The sequence below is a fragment of the Triturus cristatus genome, chromosome 4_1, assembly GCF_964204655.1.
Source record: "Triturus cristatus chromosome 4_1, aTriCri1.1, whole genome shotgun sequence".
Lineage (NCBI taxonomy): Eukaryota > Metazoa > Chordata > Amphibia > Caudata > Salamandridae > Triturus > Triturus cristatus.
Window position 1 is genome coordinate 1,045,055,881 of NC_140585.1, and position 23,297 is coordinate 1,045,079,177.

General features: G+C 48.1%; 1 protein-coding gene across 1 annotated transcript in view; it reads right to left on the reverse strand.

The window, feature by feature from the left end:
- Nucleotides 1-23,297, reverse strand: part of DNAJC2 (DnaJ heat shock protein family (Hsp40) member C2) — a 316,362-nt gene that overhangs the window by 49,725 nt on the left and 243,340 nt on the right. Inside the window, exon 15 of the mRNA XM_085654025.1 lies at nt 3,069-3,179. Coding sequence (XP_085510151.1) covers nt 3,069-3,179 — 111 coding nt within the window. The remainder of the gene's footprint in view (nt 1-3,068; nt 3,180-23,297) is intronic.

The window sequence follows — 23,297 nt, forward strand, 5'->3', positions numbered from 1 at the left end:
GCTTCAAGGGTGCATACATAGCTAGATTTAAAGATTACTGCAATACCCCCACCTCTACCAGAGGCTCTATCACACCTCACCACTACATAGCCCGAAGGAAGGGCAATGGCCACATCAGGGCCAGACTCGGAGTGAAGCCAAGTTTCAGTTAAGAACACTGCATCGGGCTGTTCTGAGGGAAGGAGGTCAAATATGTGGGCCTTGTTTTTGGACAGAGATCGGCAATTAATACCGATTAGCTTTATGGTCACGTTTCCAGAATCTCTGGGGGTTTTAAGGGACAAATGTTGGGACAGTGGTCTGTTTATTTTAGGTTTCACAAAAAAAAAATTGCATTGAGGACACTTACGATAACAGATGGTAGTCATGTCCATAGGGTTACAGTGTAAGGAGTTGTCATGTAACCGTCGCAGATCAGAGGCAGAATACTTAAAAGTCGAGCCGCTATTTATGTACGAAGCGGCGTACTGACTGGCCGCTGGACGCTCCAGGGCGCGGACGGGCTTGCCTCTGGCGCTCCCGCTGCGCGCGCACGCTGCGCGCTGGCATCCGGGTGTTAAAATATGTCCGGTCGTCAGGCCAGGGGGCGTGCCTAATCAGCCAGCAAAGTCCTCCCTCTCTGTTGAAGATCTAAAGACGAGAGGGAGGCAGCGCCACAATAACGTAGCCACAGAAATATGAAGGGTGAGTGTGCCCGGGACCAAATGTACCCGTGAGTAAGTTTAAAATTTTAAAATGCAAGTATGCGGCCAAAGAGGAATGACGAGGCTTCCCACCTCGCTCACATCACACGCTCACTACACACAGCGATATATATATATATATATATATATATATATATATATATATGAGACATTTTAGAGACATCCACAACAGGTTGCAAAATCTAAAATACTTTGTGGTGGATGCAGTCCCCCTCTCAGACGTGGGGGCAACTTGGAAGCTCTGTTAAGGAAGTTGGAGACTAAATATATAATTGAACTGGACACTAGGACCCCCACAGGGGCATAACTCTAGTGAGGATTGTTTTTTTTAAACAAAATTGCTGCTGATTCCCATTTGTTTTTTAACATAATATTGCGCGTCATCACTTTAGGAACTATGATGGTTCATTATGGTGGCACTTTTTGCACTAACACTTTTCTCATAGAGAATACAAGAGATAAGACATAGGCTAGGCCCACTTGGGATACACGTCTAAACTTTGCACATAGGTAAAAATCAAGGATGACCCAAATTAGTATTAGGTACATTGGGTCATTAAAAGGTAGAGAATCATGGCAATTATATTATGAAATCTTTTTAATGTGTGTAACACTTTAAAACTATATGTCAATATCTATTGCGAATCTTCACACTAACATTTTACCTTTTAGAATATCTATATTTATTTATTCTAAATGTTTTTTACAAGTGCCGTGATGAGAAACAACAAAATGCATTAACGATTGTACTGTATACACGGCAAGGTGCAAGATGTCTTCTCTTTCCATGAAATCTTTTTTTGATCACGTGGGTATGCAATAGCACTTTAAATTTGTGAAGGGACTCTGCGGGCGTGTCATGTGATCAAGGCTTTCTCAGGCTGAAACGAGTCATGGCAGTGGTGTAAGGGCTCCAATAAAGCCTTCATTTGCACCAGAAAACGAGTTCGCATTAGTTTGTTCCCCAGGAGAGAGCGGTTGTGTCACAAGCAAAGTATGGAGTGAGATATATATATATATATATATATATATATACACATACATACATACATATATAACATCTTTTTTACTTAAATGTTTATTGCATAGGTTTTAACCATTTAGTTTTACATTCGACTTTTGTTTTACGATGTAATTTATATTGCCTTTGTAAATGATTTTAGGTAATCATACAATAAAGATTTTACTGATGGTTGATGGAAGTCTCTTGAGAATAAGATGATCAGCTTTTAGGATACGGATTCACTCTCACTGACAGCTTATTAATAAGTAATCTAGGAGAATGGAGGCAATTATTTTGTATCTACTTCTCTCCTTCCTTGTAGGAATTAATGACTATGGGGAATTTTCCTGAAAAAGGTGCAACATTGGGCTCTGAAATAATACTGTTCCAGTTGGAAGAATCAATTAAGATATGCCATATACAAAGAAAGGAAGTAGTTAAAAACTTTGGAATTAAAGATTGGCATGCTTCTGTGCAAGATTTCTCCTACTTTGTCCTAGTCTGGAAAGTTTTTAATGGGTCCTTGATGTTGGAGTACTGTGGTGGAGTACTTCTGGGTGGGTTTATCTTCTGTACTGTAGAGAGTGTAGTGGTGTTACCTGGCGCTTTACAACTTAAGGGTGATTGCAGGTTAATGTCAAAAGAGAGTGAGCTACGTTTGAGTTGGTGGTTGATGGTCTTATCAGCCCACACTCCCTTCAATACCAACAATTTTTGTTGACTGTAGGGTTCTCCTCTGCCGCTGATCCTTTTTCATCATTAACTGAAGACAGTCCTCGGGGACTTGGCTGGAAGCCAGGCCACAATAGGCAGGACCCCAATAGGAAGTTGTCAACTAAGAGGCAAATATTTTAGGTCAGTAATGATTATTTGTTAACAGCATCTTTGCATTACCAGAAGCCTCTAATAAACAGCATGGGTGGTGGAGGGAGGCTAATTGTTCTTTTTAAAATACCAATAGAAAAATAAATCTATGGCGAGCTAAAAAAGTAGGCAAGTACCCAGAAAAAGCCGATATAGTTTGTTCTACCAGTAGGAGCAAAGAAAAGTAAATTGGCGGTGGTGTGGAGCACAGGTGTATGGTGAGGATGCCTACGCACCATGATAACAATGAATGTAAAACGTTTCTTTTGGCGGAACCTGTCTTCACATCCTGCATGCTGTTCCCAACTATCATGACAGGAGGGAGAGCAAGAAAAGAGTAAGCAAGCACCACATGTGGGAAAACAAAGTCTGTGAAAGTTTTAAGTAGCATGAATTGAGTGCTAAATATAGGCTATGCATATTCCAAAACATTTTAAATGGCCTCAGATCCATATCAAGATAGAACAAAATAATCAACTCATAAAATAAAGCTTTACCATCAAACCGCTCTGAAGGGGCTGCGTTATCTACGACCTGTGGAACTATACCGTGTTCCTTTTTAAATTTGTCAAACGCTTTCTTGTTGATGTCATCCTTTTGATGAGGATCTAAATGATAAAAAAAAACAAAAGTTTATTTCATATTTTTGTTATAAAGCTTGACTCAGACATGCTGTACATCTGAACAAGGTCCTTTTAAAGAGAACTAGAGTGTAAACGTGGTTAACAGGTTGAAAACAGTTTGGAGAACAAACCATGTGAAAAGCCCACATGGGTGAAGTCATGGGATTACAAGGCTAGTGAAGGCTCAGAGCTACAAGAGTGTGTTGACGAAGAATATAGAGATTAAGTGAGGCATGTATTTGAGGGAAACACAAGAAACTGAAGAAAGGGAGCTGAAAGAAGAAAAGGTAAGTTAGAAGAGTGAGGTAACATGAGGGACAAGTCCTCAAGGACCAGCTGACAGAGGTATGATGAAGAGGGGAAAAGGGAGAGCAGATGGGTAGGAGTCAAAGGGAGGTTAGACAGTTGTAGGAGTCAAAGGTGTGGCTAGGTGAGTAGGAAGGAAGTCTTAAGCAAGGGAGAAATGGAAGTTAAGCAAGTTGGTTATAAGGCAGAAATATCCACCATCAATACTGAATTATTTTCCAAGAAACAGCAACACAAATTATTGAAAATTAAATTCCGATTGTGAAGAGGTCACAGAGAAGAAAGATGGACTGTAAAGGGGAGAGGGAACAAAGGAGAAAAGGTAAGGTTGGAACACAGTGATAGACAGCACAGTTATGGGTAGGAGCACTAAGGGAGAGCAGACAGCAGGATTTTTCCCCCCCAAATCAAATTACACCTGGAATCTCATTTGACCTCAGCACAAAGTATTTTAGCAAAAAAAGTGGTACAATCATTGCGAGTGAAGCGCAAGTGAACAAGTTACAAACCTTTGGTAACACTCTTTCTGGTGAATACTCTAACTGTAGATTCCTCACCTTCAGAATATACCCAGATACCAGACTGGATCTGGATAGTTTTCTTAGCTGTGCTTATCCCACACCAGTAGGCAACACTCCTGTGCACCGACATTAGTTTCATGTCATCATCAGGGTTGTGGATGATATTAAAAAGTGTACTTGTCCTAGTCTTCCAGTAAAAAAATCCACTTGTCCCATGTACTCCATAAAAGTTAGAATTGCTAGCAAGGTGACATTACTAGTCATCTGCAATTGCCAAAGTAAATGTGCTCTCCTCAGCTTCTTTGTTCTTCCATATTATCTTATTTTATTACTTTAAACACTGGTTGCTTGCTATAAACCGTAAACCATTTCCCTTCCCACTTACTTGCCATAGAGCCCATACCACTTCTCTGTATTCATCATCAGGTGACCTTTCTGTCCTATTCACTCACAAGGTGTTCATATACTTCATGTTCATATACACCACTGCCTTGATACACTTATAGATGTATACTAATTAAATTGAAATGACTACGTGTATGCCTACACACACTTCCTCACCCCTCTCACTAAAAGTTCCATAACATCTACACTCCATCACAGGTTGTGCTCCTTGCCCACTTGGACTACAGGATCTCCTCTAGTCCTCCCCACTCAGCAGAGGTTTTATGCCATCTTGCCCTCCATTCTTTTATCACAGGCTATTCAACGTTTGCCTTCTGACTTCCAGAAGTCCTGCCCACTGCTCACACAGTAACCCCAGTAGTGAAGGTATGTTGTAAAAAGCTGCACAGATTGAGGCATTTACTACTATTGATGGACATGCAATGATGGCACAGATAGGCAAAGCTAAAGTATCAGTTTCAAACTTGCATTGAAGAACAAACACTTGCAAATACAATTTTAAGGGTGCCAGCATGTTAATGGGCAAAAGTCAGTATAAGTCTAGCCCAGGCAGAGGATTAGTAATCGGCAGGGACAGGCAAAGCATCAGAACTGGAGAGATACAAAGGTGACGGAAAACACCTGATAAAAGGAAGGTAGTGTAAGAAAGTGGGTTTCTGTTGCAGTAACCACCCCCCCCACCTTTTTTGCCTGATAACTGATGCACTTTTCCTTGTTGTGCCCTGGGCTCCTGCCAATTAGGTGCCCAGGGCCTGTGTTCCTTCCCTAAAAACTGTGTAACAGCCAAAACCCAATGGGCATCTCTGGTCACCTGTCAGCCCCTGGTAAATGGTACCCTAGGTGCCCAGGGCCTTGTGACCAGAGAAGGCCCCTATGGGCAGCAGCACTTATTGTGCCACTCTTTGAGGCCCTGTACGTTGACACACACACACACACTGCCTTTGCAGGCTGAGTGTCTGGGTGCAGAACAAAACAAAGTCGACATGGCACACATCCCTGTGTGCCATGCCCACAACACCCTGGCATACCTCAGTCACCCCTCTAGCTGGGTGCCCTATGCCAGAGGTGTGGGCACATGTGCATGAGCCCTGTGCCCCTACAGTACCCAGGTCCATTCCTGGGAACTGTAAGTGCAGTGCTGCCATTAGGATTATATGGTGCTGGGAGGTCATCAACACGAACTCCACAGCACCATGATGGCTACACTGAAGACTGGGAAGTTTGGTATCAAACTTCTCAGCACAGTAAACCCACACTGATGCCAGTGTGGGATTTACTGTAAGATGCACGACAGAGGGCATCTTAGAGATGCCCCCTGAACCTACCCTACAATCCACGTCTTGTCTGAGGGGCTGCCTAGGCTGCCACACCGCAGACAGGTTGCTGGACCCCTGGGTAGAGAGCCCTCTGCTCTCCTGGGCCTGCAACAATGCACATCCTGGGTGAGGTGCGAAGTCTCCTCCCCCAGGATGGGCAGGGGAAGCTTCAAAGGCATTCCGCCTTTGTGAGCTTCTCCAGGCCACTTGCTGTACCCAGCAACTGGCCCCTACCGGTTCTCAACCCCCTCTCTGGCGGGAAGACTGGCCGGAAACCCCAAGGAAGGACAGGAGGTGTGCCAGGCTTAGCCGACCCCACCCCTCAGGTGGGGGAGGCGAGGTGAAGCACGTCCCCGGGCTCTCGCCATCTTGAAGATGGGGAGCCCTGCCCAATCAGGACTAGGCCACTGCCCCCCTCCCACAGGAGAGTGGCAGGATAGGGGCTGTACCCACCCCAGGGTAGGGACCCATTGGTCCCTGCCCTTCACCTACCTGTAACGCCCCTAAATCTAGTATTTAGGGGCACCCTAACCCTTCCTTCCCCAGATTCCAGATTCCAAAATCCGAAGAAGAGTTTTAAGAAAGAAGACCTGCCCTGCAGCTGCTAAGAAGAGGAAGACACCAACTGCTTTGGCCCCAGCCCTACTGGCCTGTCGACCCTCGAACCTGCTCCAACCCGGCATCTCTTGTGGCCAGCAACCTCACAAACCCCGGAGGACCTGACTACCTTTTGACTCTAAACCCCTGGGACTCCCATGAGTAGAGGCTCTACTCAAAATCTACTTCAAATCCCTGGCAGCAGCCCGGAACCGCGAACCCAGCACACTCTGCACCAGCCAAGCCTGGCCTGTGCCGGAGTGAACAAAGAACACGAGGACGACCCCACGGCGACTGTGGCCCCGAGTCCGGCACCCAAGGACCTCCCTCGACATTCCTGAAGAAGCCTGTAGCCTCAGAACAAGGTACCCCCCCAACCGCGATCAACAGAGCGTAAGATTTCCCGACACCAAAAGGCACCCCTGCACCCAGCGGCCCCCTGTGCCCAATCCCGGGGTACCTACCTATCCTCCAGCTACCCAACTTACCTCTCGAAGTGGTGGTGGCACCTGAAGAATCTTCGTCCCCGAGCTTGCAGTCTTTTTCTAAACCGGAGATTTCCCATTGAAATCAATTGACCGCCCTAAGCAGACCCTCCAGGATTTCGCGGCTTGCCGCGAAATCGGCACTTTTGTAAAAATGCCTCGATTTTTACAAAAGTGCCCGCGAAATTGGCACTTTTGTAAAAATGCCGCGATTTTTACAAAAGTGCCCGCGAAATCGGCACTTTTGTAAAACGGCAGAAGATGAATATGCTACTTACCAGTATGCATCTGTTCTTGGCATGTAGGGCTGCTGACATTCATATCTGTGCATAGATCGCCGCCTAGTGTTGGGTCCGGATGTTTGCACGTTGTTGTCCTGGAAGAGTCTTCGAAGTATCCTTGGATAGGTGACTCCTCCCCTGGACTACAGTGCGCATGGGCATCCTCTCCATCCTCAGATTGTTTTTCGCCATTGTGGCAGTGATGGAGTAGATACAGAAAGTGATGACCATGCTTACAGTAATTCTGAGAGCTGCAGCTGCTACAGGCGCCGGGGAGGAGGGAGGGCGATATGAATGTCAGCAGCTCTACATGCCAAGAACAGATGCATACTGGTAAGTTGCATATTCAGTTTGAGGCATGTGGGCTGCTGAATTCATATCTGTGCATAGAATATATAGCAGTGCCCTCTTATTAGCGGCGGCTACCAGTGCCAGCTGCAGCGGTCTGAAAAAGAGTTTTGAGAACAGCCTGTCCTACAGCTGCCTGCTGTTTTGATTGCACATCTACACAATAGTGTTTGGTAAATGTATGTGTAGTGGACCAGGTGGCTGCTCTACATATGTCATGCAAAGGAATGTTTCCTAGGAAAGCCATGGAGGCCCCTAACTTACGTGTTGAGTGGGCTCGTGGGGGAATCGTTAAAGTGCGTTTAGCCTTTTGATAGCAAATTTGAATACATTTAACGATCCATCTGGCTATACCTGCTTTGGAGATAGCGTTACCTTTGTGGTGTGGGGCAAAGGCAACGAAAAGTTGATTTGTTTTCCTAAAGGGTTTGGTCCTGTCGATATAATACATGAGGGCCCTTTTCACATCTAGTGTATGGAGTGCCCTTTCTGCGACAGTTTGTGGGTTTGGAAAGAAAACAGGCAGTTCAATAGTTTGATTCATGTGGAACTGCGATATCACCTTGGGCATGAATTTGGGGTTGGTACGTAGTACGACCCTGTTGGCGTGAACCTGTATAAATGGCTCTTGAACAGTTAGTGCCTGGAGTTCACTAACTCTTCGTAAAGAAGTTATTGCTACTAGGAAAGCTACTTTCCAGGTAAGGAATTGAATCTCGCATGAGTGTAGAGGTTCAAAGGGTGGACCCATCAGGCGTGTGAGGACCAAGTTGAGGTTCCACATCGGAGCCGGTGGGTGGCTTGGTGGAATGACTCGTTTGAGTCCTTCCAAGAATGCTTTGATGGCAGGCACTCTGAATAGAGAGAGGTGCTGCCTGGTCTGTAGATAGGCTGAGATTGCGGTCAAATGGACACGTATAGAGGTACGCCAGATTGCATCGGTATAGGTGTAATAGGTAACAAATAATGTTTTGGATGGATGCGTCTAGCGGGTTAATGTCATTATTATTGCAATAAATGACGAACCTCTTCCATTTGGCTGCATAGCAAGCTCTGGTAGTGGGTCTCCTGGCCTCCTTAATGATGTCCATACAGTCAGGTGGCAGGTTTAGGTAGCCAAACTCTAGGACTTCAGGAGCCAGATTGCCAGGTTCAGCTGTTGCGGATCTGGGTGCTGAATCTCTCCATGGTTCTGCGTCAAATGCTCGGGTTTGATCCGCAGCCTTTGATGCGGCACCACGGAAAGTTCGAGAAAGGTGGTGTACCACGGCTGGCGTGCCCACGTTGGAGCAACCAGGACGAGTGTCAGTGAGTGTTGTCTGAGTTTGCGTGCCACCAGCGGTATCAGTGGCGCTGGGGGAAAAGCGTACGCAAATCTGCCGGACCAGTTCATCCATATCGCATTGCCCTGCGACTGCGGATGTGGGAACCTGGCGGCAAAGCTTTGGCATTTTGCGTTTTCGCTTGTCGCGAATAGGTCTATCTCTGGATGACCCCACTGCTGGAAGAACGGTTGGAGTACTGATGGGTGTAACTCCCACTCGTGCATCTGGTGGCTGTGTCTGCTGAGCAGATCCGCCATCTGGTTGTCCTTGCCGGGGAGGTGTTCTGCCATGAGGAACATGTTCCTCTGAATGGCCCACTTCCACATGCTCTGAGCCAGATGAGACAACTGTGGAGAGTGTGTTCCTCCCTGCTTCTGTATGTAGTACATGGCAGTCCTGCTGTCCGTCCGGATCAACACGACTTTGTTGCACAAGTGTACTTTGAATGCTTTCATAGCGAGGAAGATTGCCATCAGCTCTAGAAGGTTGATGTGCATCTTCTTTTGTTGTTGTGTCCATAGTCCCTGCACTGTGTAGTTGAGTACATGAGCTCCCCATCCCTGGAGAGACGCGTCCGCCGTCAGTATTATCTGTGGGACAGGCTCTTGGAACGGTCGGCCCTTGCAAAGGTTTTGTGGATTCCACCAATGCAGAGAGTTGTATGCCCGACCGCTCACCAACACTAGGTCTTTCAACTGTCCTTGAGCCTGATTCCACTGACGTGCTAAGCACTCCTGAAGCGGGCGCATATGTAGTCTCGCGTGTGGGACTATGAAGATGCAGGAGGCCATCATGCCTATCAACTGCATGAACACTCGCGCGGGCAGGGAGTGTTGTGGTTTGAACTTGGAAATCAGCATTTGCATGCGGTTGATTCTCACTAAATTTGGCTGAGCTGTGGCCGCCAGAGTGTCTATAGTCGCACCTAGGTACTGTTGTACGTGTGCGGGCTGGAGATGGGATTTTGGGTAATTTAGTGAGAACCCCAGACTGTGAAGGAGGTGAATGGTGCGGGACATGTGGCTGGCACATTGCTGGGCTGACTTCGCTTGAACGAGCCAGTCGTCCAGGTAAGGGTAGACGTGTATGTGCTGCCTCCGTAGATGTGCCGCCACAGTAGCTAGGCACTTCGTAAACACCCTGGGTGCTGTTGTCACGCCGAAGGGAAGGACTTTGAATTGGTAGTGCTGCCCTTGAACAGTGAACCGGAGGTATTTTTTGTGTGAGGGGTGAATGGGTATGTGGAAATACGCATCCTTGAGGTCCAGTGTGGCCAGAAAGTCTCCCTGCTTGAGCAGCGGGAGGACTTGCTGTAGAGTGAGCATGTGAAAATGCTCGGAAAGAATGTATCGGTTTAGGGGTCTCAGATCTAATATAGGTCTGAGTGACCCGTCCTTTTTCGGTATTAAAAAGTACAGGGAGTACACCCCCGTACCCTGCTCGTGGACGGGTACGACCTCTATTGCGCCTTTTAGAAGCATACATTGCACCTCCTGCTGTAAGAGCGTTAAGTGCTCTGAGGACATAGGACGGTTTTTTTGGAGGTATTGTGGGTGGAGTGGAGGTTAGTTCTAGACAGTAACCGTATTTGATAATATCTTTGACCCACCTGTCTGTGGTGATGGAGTTCCACGTGGACAGGAACCTTTGTAGCCTTCCCCCGACAGGTGTTATGTGGTCGGGAGGAAGGGAGAGGGCGTCACTGCTTGTTCTTGGGGGAGGACCTGGTGTTGCCGTAGCCGCGTCCTCTGCCCTTTGTACTGGAGCCACGATATCCACCACGGGTGTTTTTATCGTAGGTGGTTTGTGTATTGCCCTTGTTGTATGTCTGCTGTGAGCCCTGTCCTCTACCTGCTCCTCTATTTCCGGGGCGACGAAAGGAGCCGCTCCGAAAGGACTGAGTCTGGAGAGCCCCCATGGACTTTGCAGTGTCCGTGTCCTTTTTTATTTTCTCTAGGGTAGTGTCAACCTCCGGCCCGAATAAATAGTCGGGGTTGACCGGCTGGTTGAGTATGTTATTTTGCACCTCAGGTTTGAATCCGGAGATTCGCAACCAGGCATGTCGTCGCAACATGACGCTAGTGTTTATGGCCCTGGCAGCTGTGTCTGCGGCATCCAGCGCACACTTGATGGATGCGTTTGTGAGGAGCTGTCCCTCCCTGATGAGGATCTCTGCACCTTCTTTGTATTGGTCAGGGAGATGTTGGAGTATTTGCTCTAATGTGTCGTAGTGCGCTCTATCGTAGCGAGCGAGGAGCGCCTGAGTATTAGCGATGCGCCATACGTTAGCTGCCTGGGCGGCAACCCGTTTGCCAGAGGTCTCTAACACCTTGGACTCTTTGTCCGGGGGAGGAGCGTCACCTGTTGTTTGCGAGTGTGCCCTCTTGCGAGCATTCGCAACGACAATGGAATCCAGAGGTAATTGGCCTCTAATATAAGTAGGGTCTCCAGGCGCTGATCTGTATTTTTTGTCGATCCTGGGGTTTATAACTCTTGCCCTGGTGGGTTCCTTGAAGATGTCCTTCGCTGGTTTGAGGACCCCCTTTAACATGGGCAGAGTCTTTATATTTCTTTCTGAGGTTGCGAAAGTGTCCATAAGAAAGTCGTCCTCGACGGTGTCAGAGTGAAGTTGCACTCCATGATTGGCCGCAGCACGTTCAATGAGAGCGTTGAACGCTGCAGTGTCCTCTGTGGGAGATGTTTTTGCTCCATAGAGTTGCGGGTCCTGTGCATCCATAGGTGCACTTGGGTCCACAGGGTCATCCCAAGCTTGATCAGGGTCCTGTTGGCCGTCAGGGTCCATGTCTCCGGGGTAGGGGACTTGGTCACCCATGTAGTCCTCTAACGCATCCGTGTCGGAGTGTGCGGGAGAGAAGGTTTGTGGATCCTGGTAGGGTGAGTGGAAAGGTTCGTAAAGAACTGGTTCCGAAGCCACAGGCAGCTTTCTTTTTAGTGGGATCCGGAAGGATTCTAAAGCTGGCTCGGAAGTTATTTTCCTTTTGTGGATAATCATCCTGCCGGTGTCGGCGTCGATGAGATGGGATGGAGACGTCTCCGCAGAGCGTTCGGCAGGCGTGATTGTGGTATGGGTGACCCTTGTCCTGATTTGGAACAGTTTTGGGGCCGTGGATGGTGGCAGGCCAAAGGTAATGTTGGCTGGTGCCGAAGAGGCTGCTGGAGCTTTTATTGGCTCGGAGCCCGACATGTCCTGGAGGACCGTCTTCTTTTTGGTGCTTTGCTCAGTAACGGGTCGCATCTGGAGCGCCCTCGATTCTTTTGCGCCGACCGGTTCTGTAGAGGCGGCCGTGGACTTTTTCGGCGCCGGTGGGTCATCGAGTCGAGGGGTGGGAATGGCAGTCGACGTCTTCGATGAATGTGGCTTTGGTGTTGCCGTCGAAGCGGTGCGAGGCGCAGCAGGCAGTTTGACCTTTGGGGTCAGAGTCGATTGCGTCGGTGCCGGGAGCTGAGCAGGTTTGGTGGCACCGAGGGTCTTTTTCCGTACGCCGACTCCGACGTCGGCCGCTTCAAGTGCGGCACCGAAGTCTCGTTTGGTGCGCTCGGTGCCGACGTGTTTTGCTGGCGTCGAAGGTGTGGAGGGCCTTGATCCGACCAGCGCCACTTTCGGTTTCGGTTTCAATTGAATCAATACAGCTTTTGGTTTCGGTTTCGAAGAAGGGAAACCAGCCGTTTTGGGCGGTAATGGCTGCCGCTGAATGTCCGAGGCCGGGCCCGAGGGCGGGGCAGAAGAACTGCGGGATAGGTTTTGGGTAAGGCCCGCAGGCGATCCCTCAACCGGAGCCATAGACTGTTGCACTGGGCTTTCCTCAGTCTGAACGGGTAGGCCTTGCTCGTCACCGGAGCTACTCTCTTCGGCCCCTAAGGCCTCATTGTAGTCTCCTACCTCGGTGTCGTCTTCATCTCTACGAAAGAGTGTTTCGTCGACGTCTTCCGATCCGGAGTTATGTTCGGAAGCGGGACTGGAGGGTAGGTTCTCCACTTCTTCGATATCTTCGGTCTCGGCGTTGAAGATGTCGGCTGGGGCCGGTGCCGCTTGCTGCGCTTCGAGTCTCGCCGCTCGTCGATTCCGTAGAGTCTTCTTGGATCGAAATCGGGCACAGGCCATGCATGTAGATTCGTCGTGATCCGGTGAAAGGCATTTGTTGCACACCGGATGGACGTCGATGTGGGGATATTTCGCATTGCATACCGGACACCGCTTGAATGGTGTCCTTGATTCCATCGTCGATGTCGGGTCGATGGTCGGGTAAGATGCGAAAAAGTTGGTTTTGGACGTTAGTAAACTAACAAAGATACTATCGATACCGATCGGGAACAGTACCGACGCGAACTAGAGGCCTTTTGGCCTGAAAAGAGTTTTTCCTAACTTGAGTCAAGATAAGCACATCCGAACCCAATGGCGGAAAAAAACAATCTGAGGATGGAGAGGATGCCCATGCGCACTGTAGTCCAGGGGAGGAGTCACCTATCCAAGGATACTTCGAAGACTCTTCCAGGACAACAACGTGCAAACATCCGGACCCAACACTAGGCGGCGATCTATGCACAGATATGAATTCAGCAGCCCACATGCCTCGAACCAAGGGATTACACAAGACCACTGTTTCTTTCGGTATGGGGCAACACTCCAAAACCTTCCCACCTAAAAAATATGAATAAGCCAATAAATTGAACAGCAGGAAGTAGTAATTGAACAATAATTAATGTGGAAAGTGGTCATCTCCACACACACACTCCTGTCACACTCTGATCCTCTTTGCAGATGAGGCAGTGTCTAAATATCGTTCTCATAACTACCTAGCCTTCACGTCTAGCATGATATGGGGCACATTGACTTTACTCTCAAATGTGACCTACTATTTTTATTTTCCAGTGTTTTGAAGGACTGTTGTAGTTGCTGTGTCTTCAGTACTATTGTGTTCCTTAAAATCTTGCGCAAAACCACAGGTGAATGAGACTCGGCTAATGTTCTTTCTGTTGAATAAAATATCACCGGACCCTGCCCATTCTGAATCTAGGAACCACAGGTTTAGGGTTTCAAACAGTTCGGGGTGTAACTGGGGAGGCACTCGACAGAGATTCCTGGCAGTTAAGAGAGGCCTGGACATAGAATGGTAGGGCACAGTATTAAATTATGCGAGTGAGAAGCCCGAAAGCAGGGGACATATCAGTCAGTTCCTGTTGATAGATTTTTGCTGTGGAAGACAAAAGCGAATGGAAACAATGGCAGGGTTACAATAGTAAGCTACAAGGGAAAACAACATCAAAACGTGAGAAAGATTAAAGGGTGAAGGAAACAAAGGCAATGAGAAAGAGCAAGAGTTGAAAACGGGGAAAAAAATCGTTTTGGTTTTTACATAATGAACATATTACAAAGTGTTATTGACAAAAACATAGCTTGCACAGTAAATTAGCTAGTTTGCCACCATCAATCCTGTCAGGTTTCCCAGGTCCATGTGTGATGCTCCAGTTCCAGGTTTTTTTACAATTGAATTCTGGGACTTATAGTCAGTGCCACTGGAATTATGCGACTGTGCGGCCGCTGCGAATTTCGCATAGTTATGAATTTGCCACAAAATCCACCATCTGCATAATCTGCAGATTGAAAAACACCGGTCCCGCAATGTGTCAAAAGGTGTGATAACTGCTATACTAAAGCAAATGGAGAATTGCATTTCCAAAGGATAACAGCCTTCACCTGTGGGCTGCTTCCTCTGTTCCATATTCCAGGTTCCCTATTCAAAGTGGAATACTCTGCTAAAAGAGTTTCCTAAGATTTAAGGCTGAAAATGAATCATTATGAGTAAAATAAAGTGCCGCAAAAATGCCGCTAAATTTCCATATTTGGGCCGCTAAATTTGCGAATCCATGCCGCTATATCCTGGGGGGTCAGCCTAAGGCTCAAAAGCACCCTGCACCCTGCTGCCCGAGTGGCCCTGGCAGTGCAACCTCTACACCTATCTACTTCCCCACTTGCCCTGAGTAAGTGACCAGGAGCCCAGCTCCCACAGCCGCGTGGCCTGCTAGTCAGCAGCCACCAACCAAGGCCCCCCCTACCTCTCATAGGATAACATTGGGCCTAACTCTCTCTGCACCCGGCCACCCTTGTGCCGCTGAGGGTGAACCAACTGTACCTACCTGACCCTGGGAGCCCCCCCCCCCCCGAGTCTATGCCCAGAACCTTAACTCTGCCAATCGAGTACTTACCTTTAAACCGATAACTCAATTTTCTCCATAGGATAACATTCACAGGCTTTTCCTGAAATTTCTTCAAAGTGTGGACTTTTCAAACCTAAAATATTCACCAAAAACCAGCCGAGTAACGAAAACGAAAATACTGACCTGCTCTTAGGTGAGCTCCCAGTGCTGGATCTTGGTGCCCATCACTGACTCTGAAAAATACTTACAACTGTACTTACCAGTATCTCAATTTTCTTCCATAGGAAATCATTGACTGTTTTTCTGTGAAATTTCTTCTAAGTGTCAATTTCTGCAATCTTTAAATATTCTTTAAAAATCGTATAATATCTGAAAACGTAATTACTTACCTGTTTTGGATAAAGGTCCCAGTACTGAGTCTAGGCACCCAGTACTGGATTACAAAAGTAACGAGAACCTACTATACCTGCAACTTGAATTTTCTGCCATAGGGAATCATTGACTGTTTTCTATTAAATATGTTGTGTCTACTTTTAAAATAGCAAAATATTGTCTAAAAATCATCACAGTAATTAAGTTGACTTTTATCACTTGATTCCAAGTACTGACCCAGGACTGAATCTAGGATCCAGTCCTGGAATTCCAAAAGTAATCCTAAAAGTAATCTGTGGCTAATAACTTGAAACTTCATTGAACTCAATGCATTATTGTGTTTAGAATTGTGTTGCCTAATGCAACCACTTGTAACGGTCTACAAAAGTCAATTGCATATTGCAAAAGTATTTATATAAAGTATCTCATTCTGAGAAAGTATATTTTAATGCCTATTGTTGGTTCTAAAATAAAACCAGCATATATTTTTTATATATAAACCATTGGCCTAGAGTTCAGTTATTGAGTGTGTGAGACCATTTGCTGGCTGAGTGTGTACAACAAATGCTTTACACTGTCCTCTGATACTGCCTTACTGCTCGACCAAGCTACCACTTTAGAGAGTAAGGTTATATCTAACTTTAGCCTCTGCCAAACCTCTGGGGACTGTGGACTCTGTACACCCTGTACCTATTTGTGAACAGTATATACAGAGCCACTTTCTCACACTGTGCGAATAAGTCTGGGTGTTAGCTACTCTCCAGTGATTAGCTGATTGTGCGGCTACCCATCTACCAGATCCATCAATTTTTTTGATTCTTTGTCTGGAGGAGGTGCATCCACAGTTATTTGGGATTTTGCCCTTTTCGTTGCATTAGCCACAAATAACGAGTCGGATGTTAACTGACCTTTGATGTATATGGGGTCAGATGCAGCTGCTTTGTACTTTTTGTTTATTCTTGGAGTTATAAAACCTTGCCCTTACAGGATCTTTGAAAACGTCATCAGCGTTGTGTAATACTCCCTTAAGCATGGGTAAATATTGTGAGACTCTTTGTGCAGAGGTGACGGTCACAAAAAGGAAGTAGTCTTCCATAGGGTCTTCATTTGAGGGCACTTGGTGGTATGCTGTAGCTCTAGCTATTAAATCCTGATAAGCTTCAGCATCATCTGGTGGGGATTGACATGCTGGGTAGAGGTCAGGTTCAGTATCCCCCTGTGGGTCTATGTCATAGGCATCCTATGCCTATGACATAGGATGTCATAGGCATGACATAGTAGGTTGTGTATCTTCTCCCATGTCGTCCCTAATGGGTAAATGTGTATGTGGTGTAGTGTTGCCCTCCTCCGACTGTTGTGGTGAATGAGGTAGAGGAGTGGAAGTTACAGAGTGCAGGTCGGTGTGGGGGTATTTAGAATGGTAGTTCAGGCAAAAACGGAACAGCGAGCGTTCCATCTGCTCATTTTCGGGTAGAGCTGAATGTTGTGAAAAAAAGGCCCAGGCGTGACATGAAGGCCGCTAAGGTGAGTAGAGATTTGACGTGATGGATTGTTTCCGTGCTCGAGATGGAAGAAGATCTACATGATTGAGACAATACCGGTGAGTTGAAGGAACTAATAGTGAACCAAAGGGAACCCAGGAAGATCTTGCACCAGAGCACATCTGAAACATTCGGTGGATAAAACAATTTGACAATGGAGTTGATGCCCATGCGCAGTATCAATGAGTGGAGGCGTCACACATCCTGGTGACTCGAAAACATTCGAAGAAAACACCTTGTAATCATCCGAGCCCAACATTAGAAGGCAGACTTATTCACAAGCATGTGTATCTACAGCCACACATGCCTCGAACCATATGTTACTTGTAGTGTTTAGAAATTGAAGGGCTACATAAAGACCAGTTATTATTAAGGGATGCCTTCAAACAGCAGAGGGCAATGGTACAGCAGTAGAGATGAGAACTGTGGAATCTCAGTGAAAAGGGAAGAACAGTGTGAGGGGTAGAAACACTAAATGTGAGCATACACAAAGCTATCAAGGGGGAGAAATAGGCACACACATTATTGGAGAAGTACAGGAAATCAGAGAGTCACAGGACAGTGGCTGAGCGTGCGAGCGCATTAGGGGACAAAGCGGTATTCCAGAGCTAAGGGACATCCCTGAGCTATAGATTGGGTTACAGAGTAAAATTAGGAAAGTGAAGAGGTAAAATCTGAAAGTAGGCAAGATGGTTTACTCCATAAAACTGTCTGTTGACAACCAGTGTGGTCAGGCGTTGAAATCCTGGCAAGGCAGACCCCACCTTCCATCGTTCTAAGGTCGCTAAAGAGCATTGAATTGAGCAGTGGTAAAGTCCGTTATTTATGGTGCTTGAAAAGACCACAAGTGATGTGTGAAGCACTATAATATCAAAAACAAGTAGTGGTTAATATGGGAGAACTCGGGAAGGATGCAGCACTGCAGAATGCAGTTGAGCTGCTAAAATTCAGTGAGCCGTGGAAGGAAGAGAAGGGACTGGGAACAAGCAAGTGAATATGGAGAGAATTCAAGAAGAGTGGGAGGCATCTGTGGCATAAAGTGGCTGAAGTACTTGGGGAAAAGTATCTAGATACCTGAGAACAGGTCAGGGCTGCTGGTGTTCGGCTGTGGGAGTCTGACAATCGCTGTGAAAGTCTAGGCTCGGGCTCAAGGTAAGCATGTCATGCATAGCAAGGCCCAAAGGGTGATTGCCGATTGATTACTGGACAGGGAATAGAAATTTATGAGGCCAGGAAACTGGGGAAGAGAGGAGGGAAGAGGAATGGGTGGCTTGGGGGAAACACTGGGGGCAAGGAACACCACCAGCAAGCCCCCAGTGAAGAAAAGAAGGACTTGCACTCTCTCTTTAAGGAAAACCTCCACTCCAACAAATGCCTTTGGGACAAAGTAGTAAAAGGAGGCGGCAATAGCGGTGGGAGGCAGCGTGAAGTGTGAGCAGGAGCTGACTAAACCATCCCGCAGCAGTCAGCGAGTGAGCTGAGCGAGAATCTCAGCGGTGATAGGCAGCGGCAGGTGTGCCCTGTAGCAGCTAGGTGGGAGCGCCGATTCCCCTAGCTATCCCCCCAGCAGCAAGAGGGAGCGAGAAGCTACGAGGGCCGTGAGAGCCAACCAGGGACCGAGGGTGAGGCTCCAGCGGAGGTCGTGCACTGTATACTGAGGATACTGGGGAAATCAGAGGTGAGCCGAGTGTCTACCCCAGGCTCTGAAAACAACTGCATTAACTACAATAACTGCATCCTACCTCACCTTACCCTGCCCTTTCACTACCACCCAAAGCTAATTCAAATTCAATTCAAATTCTCGTACCAGATACCTGATACCAACTGTCAGGGAACGCTATAGCCGGACCAACCAAAGAGTAACATGAGGTCAGGCCGGGTCCGAGGAGGTACAAAGAAGCGAAAGCGAACCTCCAAGATGCTTGAGGGCTCAAGGGATGAACCGTCACCCAAAACCAGGCCTGCAACACAGAAGGACGCTTCCCTAATTGAAATAAGCGCAGACGCAAATATTTCAGGGATACAAAATTGCAGGCAGCCTTCAACTTTGGAAACAATCAATAAACCAAATAAACCAAAAAACGAATAGTTTCTTACCTGTCAGTGTAGTTTTGCAGCTTGAAGATCTTTCTGGATTCACTATGCTGTGCATTATTCCGCGATCTTGTGGTTGGGTCCGGATTCGTAGTCTTTTCTTTTCTTTTTTTTTTTTTTTCGTAGCCCAGGTGGGCGTCGACGTACACCATTTGGTGCACCTCCCGTGACGTCGTCGTGCTTCCTGCGGAAGTCCCACCTTTGGGGCGCCATCTTCGGGTTCTTTTTTCCTTTCCTCTTTTTTTTTTTTTTTTTTTAACCCTAGGCGATTGATTAATCCTTCTTGTCCCTTTATCTGTATGTTTGTATTTCTTTGATCTTTTCCATTTTACCCCCTCTTCCTCCAGCCTCATCTTCCTGGCGGAGGTGGGTGGGTTCGCTAGTGAATCCAGAAAGATCTTCAAGCTGCAAAACTACACCGACAGGTAAGAAACTATTCGTTTTGCAGCGTGAATCTTTCTGGATTCACTATGCTGTGCATCGATTTTGTAGCGGTTTTCCTAGTTCTGTGGCGGCTGGGTGGTAGATGAGCGTTGGTCGTTGAAAATGTGCTGAAGCACCTTCTGTCCAACCTGTGCTTCCTTGTTCATCTGAATGTCCACGCAGTAGTGTTTCGTGAACGTGTGCACAGATGCCCAAGTTGCCGCGAGGCATATGTCCTGGATGGGCGTGTTCGCCAGGAAGGCCACGGTGGCCCCTTTCTTCCTTGTGGAGTGAGCCTGCGGCCCCTCCGCTAGCTCCTGTCCAGCCTGTTTGTGGCAGAATTGAATAGTGAGGGCAATCCACCTTGCGATGGTGCCCTTAGTCACTGGTCTACCCATGAAGCTAGTAGCAAAGGACACAAACAGCTGTTTCGACTTCCTGAGTTCTTTGGTTCTCTCAATGTAGTGCATCACCGCTCTTCTGGCATCGAGGGTGTGCAGTGCCTTTTCTGCGTTTGTAGTCGGGTTTTGGAAGAAACTTGGTATCTGGATAGTCTGATTTATGTGGAACGCCGACACTACCTTGGGCATGAAGTGTGGGTCCGTTCTCAGGACTATTCTATCTTTGTGAATCTGAATGTAGGGTTCCTGCAGCGTTAGTGCTTGAAGCTCGCTCACCCTGCGTAGTGAGGTTATGGCCACCAGAAAGGCTGTTTTCATAGTCAACATCTGCAGTGTGGCCTTGTGAATGGGTTCAAACGGTGCCTTCATGAGCTCCGTCAGGACCACATTCAGATTCCATGCCGGCGGCGGCGGCAACCTTTTCGTGGGGGGCCATCCTTTTGGCTCCTTCCATGAATCTCCTCACCACCTGCGAGCTGAAGAAACTTCCACCTTTTTCACCTCTGGTGTAGGCCACGATGGCCGCTAGGTGTACCCTTAGTGAGCTCGAGCAGAGGTTACTCTTTAGAAGGTGTGTGAGGTACCTCAGTACTGTTGAGTCTCTTGTCATTCTGTTTTGCAGGCCCTTTTTCCGGCACCACACAGTGAACCTCTTCCATTTTGCGCTGTAGCATTTGTGTAGTTGGTTTCCTCGCCTCCCGTAGCACTCGCATCGTGCTCGGCGGCAATCTTAGGTGTGCGAACTCTAGGTCTTCAGGAGCCATGCCGCCAGGTTGAGGGTCTCTGGCTCTGGGTGCAGGACCTCTCCGTTTTGCATTGAGAGCAGGTCCTTCCTCCTCTCGAACCTGTATGGGTCGCCTTGTGCCATTTCCTGAATTTGTGAGAACCATGTCTGCCTCGCCCACTGCGGAGCCACCAGGATCAGGGTCATGTTGCTGGTTCTGCACTTGTCGAGCACTCTGTGCAACAGGGGTATCGGTGGAAAGGCGTAGGCAAATGTCCTCGACCAGCTTATCCATAGGGCATTTCCCTTGGATTGCTGATCTGGTTGCCTGGACGCGAAGCTTTGGCATTTTGCATTGTGGCGTGTTGCAAAAGGTCTATTGTGGGAGTCCCCCATCTCCGGAAGAGTTTCTCCGTTTCCTGGCCATTGAGCTCCCACTCGTGTGATGCTGAGGTCTGCCTGCTTAGCCAGTCTGCCTCCACATTGTCCTTCCCCGGTAGGTGAATTGCCAGTAGATCTATCCTGAGAGGTATGGCCCATCTCCAAATCTCCTGAGCTAGGGATGAGAGCGGGAACGACTGTGTCCCCCCTTGTTTGTTGATGTAGAACATCGCCGTGGTGTTGTCTGTTTGGACCAACACCCTCTTGTTGAACAGGTGCCTCTGGAATGCCTTCAGGGCTAGCAGGATTGTTTTCAACTCGAGGTAGTTGATATGGCGGACCGCATCTGCTGGGGCCCATAGACCCCTCACTCTGAGGTTGTCCATGTGCGCTCCCCATCCCTTCTGCGATGCGTCCGTGGTAATGGTCACTGTTGGGATTGGTGGTGTCAGGCTTCTCCCTGCTGTTATGTTGTCTCTGTTCCACCAAGTTATCTCCTCCTGCACTGCGTGCGTAACAACCACTAGATCCTCCCAACTTCCGTTTGCTTGTGACCATTGTTGTTGTAGCCATTCCTGGAATGGTCTCATGTGCAGGCGTACATTCGGCACCAGCTGGATACAGGACGCCATCATCCCCATCATCTTGCTCACAGCCCTCACTGTCAGAGCTCGCCCCTTCTGGTAGAGCTTCGCCTCCTTCAGTAGAGCCTCTGTCCTCCTCTCGCTGGGCACTACTGTACTGTTGCGGGAGTTGATCTTTGCCCCCAGGAAAATCTTCACCTGCTCCGGTTCCATCGATGATTTTCCCCAGTGGATCGAGAATCCCAGATTTGTGAGGGTGTCTGTTACGCGTTTTGCGTGCCTCTCGCACTTTCCGCGTGAGTTTGCCTTGACCAGCCAGTCGTCCAAGTAGGGGTAGACATGTATTCCCTGCCTTCGTAGGTGCGCCGCTACCGCCGACAGGCATTTTGTAAAGACCCTTGGTGCTGATTTTAATCCGAAGGCCAGGGTCGTGAACTGGTAGTGTTCTTGTTCAATGTTGAATCTTAGAAGGCCCTTGTGCCTTCTGTTTATTGGGATGTGAAGATAGGCATCCTTGAGGTCCACGGTGACCATGAAGTCCCCTTCTCTTATCTGTGGCAGAACCTCCTGCAGTGAAGTCATTTTGAACCTTTGCGTTCTGATGAACTTGTTTAGGTAACGGAGGTCTAGTATGGGTCTGAGGTCTCCGTCTACCTTCGGAACCACGAAGTAGTTTGAGTAGACCCCTTTGTTGCGTTCTCTGAACGGCACTGTCTCTATGGCTCCCTTTTGCAGGAGTTTCCGCGTTTCTTCTCTGAGTATTGCCAGTTCTTGGGCCGATCTCAGTCTTCCCCTTGGTTTCCTGTTTGGAGGTCTTTTCTCCAAATCTACGCAGTACCCGTACTGCACAACGTTCCGTATCCACTTGTCTGTGGTTATACGCCGCCACTCCTGAAGGTAGAACCTCAGTCTTCCGCCTACTGGTGTCGTATGCTCGTAGGCTCTTGAATTTTCTCTTCCCCCTGATGACACTTTTTTGCGCCTCACCCTTGGGGTCCTGACGAGGGTAGGCGTCCTCTTGCGTGCTGAGTCACTTCGTCGAGGGCTGTTCGCCCCCTCTCCTCCTTTGGCCACGTCCGTTCCCTCTCCCGCGAAAGGACTGGCCCCGAGGTTGATGTTGCCAGTTTTGCTTCTGCTGACCTTGTCCGTGACCTTCACCCTGCTGACTTTGTTGGAACGCCTGGTGCGACGTCCCCTGCTGGCTTCCTCCCCTACCGTAGGGTCTTCTCGAGGGATTTCCTCGCCTCATTCCCCTCAGCTGTAGGGCCCCCATGGACCTCGCCGTCTCGTTTTCTTTTTTCAGCTGGGTGAGCTTGTCGTCCACTGTTGCTCCGAACAGTGTCTCTCCATTGAAGGGGGTGCCAAGGATGTTGTTCTGCACTTCCGGTTTGAATCCCGAGATTCTTAGCCATGCATGCCTCCTCTCTGTGACCCCTATGGCCATGAGTCTTGCTGAAGTCTCTGCCCCATCCAACGCCGTCTTTATACAGGAGTTGGCGATGTTTTTGCCTTCATCTATCAGGTGAGAGGCTCTCTGCCGGTATTCTTCGGGGAGGTGCTTTACTAACTCCCCCATCTCATCCCAGTGCTGGTATTGGTGTCTATTGAGGAGTGCATTTGAATTCGCCATGCGCCAGTGCATTGCGGCGTTCCTCTCGACCTTTCTTCCTGTGAGGTCAATCCTCCTGCTCTCCTTATCCGGGGGTGGGCCCGAAGTTGCTGGTACGTTGGCCCTTCTCCTGGCCGTGGAGGCTATGATGGAGTCCGCGGTCACGCTACCCTTGATGTAAGGGGGGTCCAGGGAGGAGTGCTTATATTTCTT